Genomic DNA, 13,134 nt, shown 5'->3' with positions numbered 1-13,134 from the left:
AAAACAGCCACTGTCATCCCTTTGCAGAAAGGGGGAGGGTCCACAGATACAGGAAATTATAGACCCATCAGCCTAACTAACCTGATCTGCAAGGCCATTGAGCAGATTATCATGGACCTCATTAACAGGGACATTGGCAACCTCCAGACACTCGATCCCATACAGTTTTGTTTCATCAAGGATAGGTCATGCCTGCTAAATCTGGTTGCCTTCTTTGAGACAGTCACCAAGGCCACGGACAAGGGGAAGACAGTGCACACTGCCTACTTTGACTTGGCCAAAGCCTTGGATACTATTCCCCACCCAGGTATAATAGATAAACTCTCTCAACTAGGCATCAATCCAGATGTTACCAGATGGGTTGCAAACTGGCTCACTGACAGAACCCACCTAGTCAAAATAGGGGAAGTCACCTCAAGCAGTGGACCTGTTACAAACAGTGTACTATATGGATTGGTCTTAGGGCCTCTGCTGTTTGTGATATACTTTTCTGAGGTGCAGGCCAAAACCAGTGGGCTACGGCTGACCAAGTTTGCAGATGACTGCAAGCTGGGTGCTGTCATGAATTCCTCTACTGATGTGGATATTCTCCAATGGGGTCTCACTAAAGCAAATGACTGGTGCCAGAAGGATGGCCTCAAACTGAATGCCAAAATATGCATCATCATCCCCTTTGGGGAGAGAGATGTCCCCATAAATTATCACATTGATATAAGGTCCTAAACACAATATCAGTCATGAGGGACTTGAGCACCCGGCTTGATAGCAAACTGAATTTTGACCACCATATTGCCTCCGTTGTATGGAAAGCTTTCTACATGACCCACCTCATTAGTAAGGGTATCTCATTCAGGAACAAGGTGGTCATAACATCCCTGTATTCTTCCCTTATAAGACCCATTATTGAGTACAATGCCTCTTTGGGCATGTACCTCACAAAGCACATGCAGCAACTGGAGAGACCACAGTGGTTCCTCACCAGGAGAATCCAGGGCCTCAGACATCTACCCTACACAGATAAGCTAAAGGCCCTGTCTCTCTACTCAGTCTCCTACAAACTCTTCAGAGGTGACAGCTGTCTGGCATACAAAGCAATTTCAGACCTCACCTTGATGGGATGGCTACATATCCGCAGGTCAAGGTCCACTCAAGTAACCTGAATGCCTGACCTTTAGGACTTGGTGGGACAGATTTGTGTCCCAGACATCCCCCCTTTTGTGGAATAGACTCCCTCTCCATAACAAGCAGAGTACCTCATTAATCTTTTTTAAGTGCAACCTGGATAACTGGATGGGGAACAGAAAATACACCCCTGGGATTCCACCTGTGTCCCTGCTGAACAGTTTTATAGGGTGCTGACTTGTTGGAACATGGGTGAAATTCTTGGCTAGGCTTGTAAGGACCTCAGGGACAATAGCCTAGTAACTTTGTATGTTCCTATGATCCTATGAAACTCAAATGTCAGCCATTATTTACTGAATTCACTCCTCACTGATTTGCCACAAAACTTCAGAAAACCACAAATTTTATGAGGAACAGGCAACAGTTGAGAGCTATGCATAGAAGACCACTCTCACTCTCTCTACCTGTCTCACACACACACACACACACACACACACACACACACACACACACACACACACACACACACACACACACACACACACACACACACACACACACACACACACAGTCTTCTCTGCTTTCAAACATGGATTCACTCACAAAAGATGGGTCTCACTCTCTTTAATTTGTCACATACACAGTGTCCTCTGCTTTCCTACACACATTCACTCACAAAAGACTGCTCTCACTCTCTCAATCGCACACACACACACACACACACACACACACACACACACACACACACACACACACACACACACACACACACACACACACACAGTCTCCTCTGCTTTCATATATTCATTCACTCACACAAGATTGCTCTCTCTCTTGATCTTTCACACAGTCTGTTCTGCCTTCATACAAGCATTCACTTACACACAGACAGAAACATAAACACACTCATACACATACATATACACAAACACTTCTTTCTGTTTATTTTTTTACACTTGCTAAACAGCAAAAGCACTGCTTAGTGAGTGTAAAGAAATGGTGGTTGTTATTTTTTTAGCAGACTGAGCACTACAGCAGCTTGATATACTGCCATGAAGCATCGGATTCATTTTTCAGTGGGTATTACTTGTATATTAATACCCTGCTGGAGAATGTTCATTCTTTTTTCAGTGCGGATGTACAGTTTGGCATTCTCTAAATCACTATAATTAAGTCAATTAACCACACAATCCTCCTTTGTTGTCCTTGAAAATGCACACTTTGATCAGGAGTTTTAGCTGGTTAACAAATAGATTAAATAATATTTTAATTTTTCCCTGTTTTGGGGCCTTTGTCCTCCTCTATTATTTTTGCATTTGTTCAGAATTCCTACAGAAAGAAGATGAGAGATATTTTCATCTGTTGTCGTATCATTTGTGGTGTTCTGGCAAATTGCTATGGATTTCTGCTGCTAGAAACTTTGTGGTTAGAAGCAATAACTGGTGTTTAAGTCATTTAAATAACTGATTTAGGTGGTTTGTTTTTATTAATGTTTGATAGGGAGGTTTTTGCTCAATTTTGTGGACAGTGCAGTTGTGGTCAGTGTGTTGGTCTGCGGGATATATGTTCATTTTTGCATGTAATTTTGCCAAGGAGGAGGTGCAGGGTCAATGACATGAGTTTCCTTTTCCCCCTATTCACCTCAAGTAGACTGAATTGCTAAAGCAATTTCCCACTACAGCTTGAAAGACTGCAGTCTCCCAACTACAGCACTCCCAGGACCACTACACTCAACAGAGCAAGACCCCCTATCCAACTCAACCAGACCAAGTAGCTAAAGCAATTTACCACTACAGATTGAAAGACTACAATATCCAAGCTACAACACTCCTAGGGCCACTACACTCAACACAGCTAAACCCGCCATCTACCTCAACCAGACCAAGTTGCTAAGGCAATTTCCCATTACAGCTTACAAGACTGCAATTTCCCAGGACCACTATGCGCAACACAGCTAAACCATCTATCAATCTCAACCAGACCAAATCTCTAAAGCAATTTCCCATTACAGCTTGTAATACTTCAATCTTCCAGCTACAACACTCCCAGAACCACTACATTCAACAGAGCTAAACCCCATATCCACCTCAAACAGACAAAGTCACTATAGCAATTTCCCACTACAGCTTGAAAGACTGCAATCTCCCAGATACAACAATCCCAGGACCACTACACTCAACAGAACTAAAGTACACATGACTAAAGCTTCTCTCCATATTTCTGATATCCTGTTTTTAATACATATATCTGAAATTTCTCTTTTTAGTGTGTAGACTGGCTAGACTTAGAATTAAGTTGATCCATCTCCTGTAGTCTTCTTCTAGTCACCTAAACTATCCTGCCTTCTGTGCCTGGATCTGCTTTCTCTCCCAATCACTTTCATTTGACTATCTCTAAAATCATGTTTGTGAGCCTCTCTCTGTTTAAGGATCATGTTTTATACCTGTAGCTCTACGCACTTTACTAATGTAAACTCTACTCTATTCCGTTCTCCTTCAACCCTACCTAATCCTGACTGCCTAGTATCCCCTGATCTTCTCAATTCCCCTTTTCCATAACCTTCTCCTTCCTCTGTGCTGCATACTGTTTCTTTCTTTTCTAACTTCCTCCCCTCCTCAATAGCTTCAAAAGTCTTATTCTGGTTCCTTACCAGCTGAATTGTAGGAATCCTCTCCTCACAGATTGTTTATTTTCTTGCCGTTTTCAGCCATGATGGTGGGGCCCTGCTCTGTTCAACCCATGTTAAACTTGGACTTTACATATCTCCCCTACCCTATTCTCAATTCCCACCCATCCTCACTACTTCTACATGTATACTCTCTCAATTACATCACCTCCTCTATAGACTCCTCATCTTCTTGTGTAATACACCCAACCCACACACTCTGCCTTTTCTTGCTCTCATCTCCTGTTTTCCCCACCTCACTTAGTACTCTTCTCTCCCTCACCTTCCCTTTTTTATCCTAAATGCTTACACAGCCCATCTGTTCCTTACCTCTCCCTCCACTGTACTTCTCCCTCCTCTGCTTCTTCACTAGCACTCTTTCCCTTCGCTATCTCTTCTCTCTAACTACACATCTGTAAGTAACCCCTAGTCTGACTTCGTCTTTTATCCTATATCCATTACACATCCACTTCCTCAATCCAAAACATATTTGTCTATATCTGTACTCCTCTCCTCCTCCTGTAGCTCCGTACCTGCTATACAACAAACATCTCTCCCATTAATCAACCAGCCACACTTACCTAACCCCTCATTAACTCAGATAAATCATACCACATCATAATCACATTTTATTTGATTAACCTATCTCTTAATCTCCTGCACAAATATAAACATCTTGTCACCAACCCTCAGTCTCACAAAACAAAGTTCTATCACCTTATTAATAAATTTAAGTCTCCTGTACTTCTAACTATCTCCAAAAACATATTCCTATGTGGTGATATACTCTCTAACTCTGGCCCAAATTCCTCTTCTAACCATGACACTACCCACCAACCCCCTATTATCACTATCCCTAAACCCTCCACCAAGAGCTTAACTATTATCTCCATGAATATTCATAGACTTGTAAACAAAAGTTGCGAACTTCATGCATGGACTGCTCAACATTATCCTGATATAGTTATTCTCACTGAAACACAGCTTAAACCCCAAACCACTGACACTGAAATTCTACCTTTGGGCTATAATATCATACACCCTGATAGGTTACACAAAAAAGCTGGTGGCGTACTTTAGTCAAACCTACTGAATCTCTCTCCCCTATCTATACCACTTCCTAAATTTCACCCAGCAGAAATACTACTTGCCAACTACAAGCTAAATGACCATAAAAAGCTATGTATTGATGGTATCTACATACCTCCTGGGAAACATATCCCCACTCTTGAAAACTTTCTGTCCTGGACTTCTAACCACATCTCTAATGAAACTATAATTCTAGGGGGATGTCAATATCAACTGGCTATCCTTAACTTCTGACTTCCCACCCCCAAGCATAAATCTCCTTGGATTTACTCAACTAATTACCACAGTCACCCATTTCAACAAACCCACAAATACTGGCTTCATCTTCAACAGGATCCTAGTATCCAATCCTAGCTTGTATTACAACCCTACAACACTTCCAAATTCTATCAGTGACCATCTTCCAACCCACATCCAAAGGATCACATCAGGCACCACAAATGTAAATAATGCTGTAGCCTCACCAACTTTAACCCAGATGAATTTAACAATAAACTGCCCTTCATAAATTGGTCCTTCCTCCATAGCCTACCATTAGAGGATGTTGTTCTGAAATTTAATTCCATATTCCTGGGTATTCTTAATTCCCTAGCTTCTCTCAGGAAAAAAAGGTTAAATCACACTGTGCACCTTGGCTTTCACACTCCACCACACCCTTATGCACAAAAGAGATGTTGCATAGCTGAAATCTAAATCCCCTAAATACCTACAAACATACAAACAACTTCATAACCTCACCAAAAAACAAGTCAAATAGGACAAAAAAATATTATCTAAAGGCTCAAACTAACCATCAAAATAACCCAAAAGTTTTCTGGAACTCTATTAACAAGCTCCTCAACCCCCAGTTCTCCCAGCATACCAAACCCTTTCCCTAATAATTCTCCCTCCAAAACTGCCATAAAATTCAACTCCTACATCATTGACTCTATCAGCAAGCTTCCCCAAAACAGTGACCACCCTATCCCTACTCCCCCCCCTACCTGCCGCATCTACCAACATACCCACTTTTTCTCTCATATCTGTCCTACTTTATACATTAAATCTCTATTTAAAAAAAAATAAAGCCCTCGTCTCCTAAAATTAGCAGCTAACTCTATAGCCTACCCAGTCTCCATCCTCATAAACAGATCTATCCAAGAATCTATAGTCTCTTCCATCTGAAAAAAAATCTATATTATTCCACTGCACAAAGGTTGACAATCCATAGAACTCACAAACTACAGGCCTGTAGCAATTCTGTCCCCCTTTCCAAAATACATTAAAAATGCATCCACAAGTAACTTCTTGAATATCTTTTAGATGAAAACCTACTCACCTAAACCCAACACAGCTTTTGTTCTAGTCACATTATGACTACTACACTAGTCTCCTTTACACATACCTTCATTAAAGCCAGAGACAATAACAACCTGGTATCCTCCCTTTTTCTGGACTGCCTTTGATATAGTTTCTCACCCCTTACTTCTCTCTAAAATGTCTGCTCTTGATTTTACTAACCCTACTCTCAACTGATTTTCTAGCTACCTTTCCGATTGACTGCAGTTTGTCAAGTGGCTTTCCACCTTTTCCAATTTCCTCCCTGCTAATACTAGAGTACCTCAGGGTTCCATCATTGGTCCCATTCTATTTAACATATTTACTAGCAGCCTTCATTCTTCCTGCACTCAGTCCTCTCTAATTCCTCTCTAATTCAATATGCAGATGACTCTACTATCACTTGTTCTTCCGACAATCTTTTACACCTTCAATCGTTTACCCTAAAATCCTTTAACTCCATTGAAAGCTTGCTAAATGACAATCAACTAGTACTCAACCCTAAAAAAAAAAAAACTAGTATCTCTTTCTAAATCTCTCTCACCTCAAAGCATCCTTCACCATTGCTTCCCTTTATAACACCATAATAGAAGTAGCAACACACACCAAACTCCTGGGCATCATAGCTGATGGTCAACTAAAATTCAATCTACATGTCCAAAATTGTATTGAAAAAACACACCAAAAACTTTGCAGAGCAAAAAAAAAAAATCCTTACCAATGAATCAAGACTGTCTCTTGCTAATGCTTATGTTCTTCCAACTCTTCTCTATGCTTCACCTATTTTAACCAACCTTCAATCCACTCTCAAAACAAAAACTTGAACTTGTTACAATAAAATTGCTAGATTTGCTGTTACCCAGTCTTACAACTCACACCGCTACCCATCTCTTAAATCCATAAAATGGCTCGCACTCCCTCACTGCTTCCTCCTCTCTCAACTACTCCTCACCCACTTCATAATCAATAAACCTAATTCCTGTCACCCCTCATCAATTAATATTCTCCCAGTTCTCTCTCCAGGGCTCAAACCAACTTCTGTTGGCTATCTACAAGCCTAAACAATCAGTAGGCCATGGCTTATACAGCTATACAGTATCACTGGCCTGGATCAAAATGCCACTAACCATCAGATTTATGCCACATAGTCTCAATTTTAAAAACACTTTATGTGAAAGACCCCTAAACTCCTGGCTCTGCTCTTGCCTCAATCCTGCCTAACCATCTACTAATCTCTTCCTGTCTCTTCAATTGTAAATTGCTTTTATGTACCAATGTCCTCAATATTTTGCTTATATCTCACATACATGTGTATAATGTTAACTCGCTTGTTTGTTTGTGTCTTTCGGCTTTTTTCCCGGTTAGGGGTCGCCACAGCGGAACTCCGGTCCGCTAATGATTGGCAGTAGAGTTTTACGTGCTGGCTTGCCGGGCCTAACGCACAACCTTCAATGAAGGAATGCCCGTTCACGCATGTTGCCACACATAAGATGCTCTAACTGAGGATCGAACGGGCAACATCTAACTGTGAGGCGACAACGCTACCGCAGCACCACCACCGCAATATTAATGTTAACTCACTTGTATATGTCTCAAATGTTAATTTGTGTATTCACTGTACATATTTGTAACACACCTGATGTTCTTTTTTGTGCATGGAGCTTGTATATGTCTCAGATGTTACTTTGTGTAATCACTGTATATATTTGTAACATACATGACATTCTTTTTTTGTGGATGGAGCTTGTATGTCTCAAATGTTACTTTGTGTATTCACTGTATATATTTGTAACATACCTGACATTCTTTTTTGTGCATGGAGCTTTTCTCCCTGGGCCTCCTCTGAAAATGGGCCCCTGCCAGTTGGACATATCTCAATTAACAAATGTCAAATAAATGAATAAATAAATAAATTGTTGTGCACTAATAATTACAGATGTGCAAGTTTCAGATGTTGTTTCCTTCAGAAACTGCTTGCTAATGCAAAACCTGTTATTCTAGTGACCTCCCAAGTATATAAGAGGATTATTTAAAATATGTTCCTGATTTTGGTTCTTTATCTCTAATTATTGAGCTAAGAAGTTGTGATGCTGGGGGTTGTAATGTGTTGCACTGTATGGTTCTGATACAAGCAAGCTGAGATACAGTTCTGGCACATTATTTATGCATCTATTCATTCACTTGCTCTCAAACAGATATTTGAGGTGCACACAGTCATATAAGTGGCTGTAACTGATGACATCTATGTGTGTGTGTGTGTGTGTGTGTGTGAGATAACACTCAATCTCTTGACACAAGAATGCTGGAAAAAAACTAAAAATAATGGGACAAATGCCTAAAATCAGTGGAAAATTTTAAATATTGTTCTTTTAAACTTAGAAATTTGCTAGAATAACATGTTTTGTAGTAGAATATATTCTAAAAAGGATACAAAGTCTGATACACAAATATCTGTTTTATTTATTGATATCAGTTCTCAGTGATTTGCCAGAAACCCACAAATTGTATGAGGAAAAGAGCAAAGATTTGAGGCAAAAATCTGAACATTCTGTAAAACTAGAGACAGTTCAGAGGTATGGCGGTGATGATGTGTCTTTGTATACGTGTGTGTGTGTGTGTGTGTGTGTGTGTGTGTGTGTGTGTGTGTGTGTGTGTGTGTGTGTGAGAGAGTGTGCTCATGTGGACACACGCAAAGGGCATACTTTTAAATTGTCCTCAGTTTTGCCTCATATTTGTGCTCTCTTCCTCATAAAATGTGCAGCTTTCTTACAAATTGTTGTGGACTACAATCGCTAAATAATGACAAATGTGAGTTTCAGCTTTATACCCTTCAGCAAATGCTTGGAAACAGAAAATGTGTTACACTGCAATGTTCTCTATATAAGAGCAATAATTAAAATTTGATTTTTGTTCTTTGTCTCTGATTCTTGAGCTAAGGTGCTGGGAGGATATGAGAGATGTAATTGGTTGCATTGTATGGTTCTCACAACAATGAGCTGAAATACATTTCTAGGTCACTGTTTGCATCTGAGATACTCAGAGTCATACAAGGGTTTGCAAGTAATAGTTACATCTGTGTGTGTGAGTGTGTGTGTGTGTGTGTGTGTGTGTGTGTGTGTGTGTGTGTATGTGCGTGAGTATAAATACCTGGTTCCTGCATACTAGAGTAGTTACAGTGTAAAGGAAGGAATCAATTATAGTACAGAGGAGCATCAAGATAACAGCCATGTTCTTTGGGTACGATCTTTGCTTTCCTTGTTTTGTTGACTCAATACTGTCTTTATTATCTGCTTGTGAAGAAACTGGATAACATAAAGTCTACAAGTCTAATGTTAATATTTCAAAACCAAGCACATTTTTAATTTAGCTTGCTTGTGAGTGAAATGCATTGTGCTAAGCTTACAGCACTGATTTGCTGGAACTTACTGCAGATGAGTAAGGCTTTGAGCTGTTAATGAGCTATTTTCTGTAGTGCAGGGTTTGATTCTCTAAGTCTTCCTTTGCCTGCTATGTGACTCTCTAAGTCACTTCATGAGAGAGAGAGAGTACTCCTGGGCTGGCCCTGAAAAGGGACATGAGTTCTGTTTTGGCTTTCACTTTATTTTTACCTGTTTTGTGGAGAAAAATGGTAACTCTGAAAAAGTTTACATTTTGTGTCACATTTCACAGAAACCTGTACTTCAGCTACAACATATTATAATGCATTTTGGAGGTGCTTTTTCTCGCAATGACCCATTTTAAGAAGGAATTTGTTAAAATATATCAACAAATAATAAAAAAAAAATTGTTTCTACCTTAGATAAATGAAATGAAATGCTTTAGTACACACCTTTTTTAAACTGCTTTTAATACAACAGTGCGTAAGAGCTAGGCTACACCTTTTCTTGGTTTTGTTTCCTAGTTAAAGAGCTGTTCTACATGCTAGGTGTTTAGGCTGTTAGTGTAAAGCAATACTATCTTTTGATAAGACCAGCCAAGGAGTGCTACCTGCTCATGAGACCACGTTCGTTCTGAGCCGTCTTTAATACAAATGTCCAGCCTCAGCTCTGTTCCTGTACCTCCGTGCTTGCTGTCAACACACAGGTTTGCTGCAATATTCCGAATCTAGAAGAATAAAAGACATATGTATTAGATATAGCTCTAAAACAACTGCAGTAAATAAGTGAAGTAGTCAGACTGAAATATAAGGTGAAATTGGTGATAAGGACAGGAATTCTAAGGAAACACTTTATTTAGTTTAAAGTAATGCTGTCTCTTAAGATATTAAAATTACTAATGACTGACTGCACAATAAGGGGTTAAGTGAGGAAAACCTGGCAAGAATCTACCATTAATAATTTACTGGGTAGAACACCAATCAGTAATTTATGTTCCCTGAATAAAAAGTGATGCTTATCACCTGTATGGGAGTACTATGTGAGATAATTTTAATAAGATACTGTACATGATGGAAGATATCAAATACCACATAAATCGTTCAAATAAAATCCTAAGTTATTGCCTAAATATGCCAGCATGTGGCACCAAAGAATATATAAATATATCTAGTTATCCAATGCTTAATATCAGTACCGGAAACATTTTTTTTCCTGTGAACAGTAATAAAAATTAAAATAAAACATTACTAAAGAGTTGCAGCCTGGCTGGCATTTAACACAGGCAGTAATATCGAGTAACAACAGCTATCAAAATTAAATGGCCAGTTATTTTAACTCTGTTCTTTTATTGAGGCAGGAAATTTAATTCCTTAAATAATTCAGCTGTTCATATTTTACAACTGTTTAATGACTATTCTGATGAATCATGAGGTTCAGAGGTGTGATGTGTGTGTGTGTGTGTGTGTGTGTGTGTGTGTGTGTGTGTGTGTGTGTGTGTGTGTGTAACCAATGCTATCCAAAGCATTTTAGTGAAGTCACTGAGTGTTGCAAGAATGTGTGAAGTAAAAGAAATTAGTCATGTGTTTCTGAATACATTCTAGAGGATATTACAGTGAAGAAAATCTAACTGCTCAAATACTCCCCAGTTACCACAACAGCATTAATTAATAAACAAAGTTTGTGCTTTGTCTTCTTTAATTGACCTCCAGTGAAATGCATCTTTAAGCACGTTTGCTGACAGACTCTGTTACTGCAATCTTTCATCATAAATTCCAAGCACTGAAAGAAAAGCCTTAAAGAAGCAATGAGGACAGGAAGGATATTCTAGGCAGAAATGTCTCACAGGACAACCTTACCCAGAAAGGGAAAATGACTCTTAGTAAATATTTGTCTGTGCTTTAATGGTCATGTTGTGATTAACAACATTTATTTCAGCAAGGTAGACAGCATTACTTACACTTCTTAAGGGACACCTAAAACACGTTTGAAGAAATAATTTAAGCTGGCATCAAAATATTGCTGGAAGAAGTGCATTGGCCTAAACATGGATGCAGGTTTGTACAATCTGAATGGTGTTGATATACCTTTCTAAATTAACAAAAAAAAAAAAAAAAAAAACTTTGCCTACTTGTTTCAGTTTGTCCAAATCAGCAGCATAACTTTTCAGTGGAACCATAGCAGAAAAGCTTCTCAACACATTGTAGCTTTTAAAAATGAGTTATGAAGTAATTTAATTTACACACACACACACACACACACACACACACACACACACACACACACACACACAAACAGCTGTTTTGCTTGTATCTTTTCACCCATGCAGCCAACCAGCAGTGCATCCCAGTCACTTATATGCTGTTGTAGAGATTTTTCTGTTAAACCTACTCTGATTTTCACCCTGTATTCATTGGTAATGTCCAAGTTGTAGATGTGCAATGGTGACATGGTGGTATATTGGGTTCCTATCAGATGACCGAAGACGCATTCTTTCAAATGCGTCTTGGTCGAACTTGAAAAGACGAAAAGGCAAAATGACGAAGCGGCATATAAACGAATTCTTTCCCTGGGAAAGAAATTGCTTGTCCATGTCCGTTACATTGCCATTTACTGTAGTGCGATCTCGGAGTTGGTATATTTAAGTGGGGGTGGGGTGGGGGCGAAGCCCCACCCCCTTTATGTTATGTTTTAAGTATATATATATATATATTTTTGGAACAGCGATTTTTTTCCCTTGGAAAAAAATCACTGTTCTAGGCACTCGAGTTCGTAAGCTTTCGATAAATCATCGTTCGCTTTTCTAAGCGTTCGATGATTCAATATAGACCCGGTATATCACCCCATCTACACAGCAGTTCAGTCGATGTCCACTTTCCTTACCCTCTTTAGACCACGTCCCTATCTAAAATGCTGAGCCTCCACCAGAGAATGCATGTGGATAATGCTCAAACAGCCACACCCTGAGACTGACACACCCATGCCTCTCTGCCAGCACTTGACATGTAATTTTTATCTTTGACAACCACAGTTTGGATGTCTTTAGCGTGTCAGCTGAATGGATGTCTTTAGCATGTCAACTGAATGAAAGAAAAGAAAGACACTGGTTAATTTCCTCTGTCCTTTAAGCATATCAAACTATAAACAAATACTTGTTAATGATGAGCTGGGAGTGGGGTTGAAGTAGGACTGGGTTGAAGGCTGTTAGAAAATGTGATGTGCAAATGGTACTAATTAGGTAGTTTAACAGAATAAGTCAATGAAGAGTAAGTCAATAAATTGTAATGGGTTACATCTTGTGAACTGAGTTTGATTTCCATAGCTTCCACCTGTATATTCAGTAGGTCACTTGACAGGGAAAAGCATCCATGTTATCTAAATTGTAGGCACTGTTGACAAATTGGCCTGTCACATCTAAGAAAAGACTTAAAATGTGATATGAGTTACAGTTCTGAAAATGCAAGTTTTTTCTACAGTAAATGTAAAATTTCCATTTGGGATGTGAAGAACAGTTTTGCTCTGAATCTGAAAATGACACCTATCTCCAACATATACTCACAGATTTGG

At 39.3% G+C, this 13,134-nt stretch overlaps 1 protein-coding gene across 1 annotated transcript in view; it reads right to left on the bottom strand.

The window, feature by feature from the left end:
- The window catches only part of LOC122792867 (polypeptide N-acetylgalactosaminyltransferase-like 6), a 1,270,224-nt gene that overhangs the window by 79,325 nt on the left and 1,177,765 nt on the right, over positions 1-13,134 (bottom strand). Inside the window, exon 8 of the mRNA XM_044060426.1 lies at positions 10,181-10,297. Within this exon, the coding sequence (XP_043916361.1) occupies positions 10,181-10,297 (117 nt within the window). The remainder of the gene's footprint in view (positions 1-10,180; positions 10,298-13,134) is intronic.

Source organism: Protopterus annectens, chromosome 2.part0 (assembly GCF_019279795.1).
Source record: "Protopterus annectens isolate FY-2018-M chromosome 2.part0, PAN1.0, whole genome shotgun sequence".
Lineage (NCBI taxonomy): Eukaryota > Metazoa > Chordata > Ceratodontiformes > Protopteridae > Protopterus > Protopterus annectens.
This window is presented reverse-complemented; position numbering and strand designations above follow the sequence as displayed.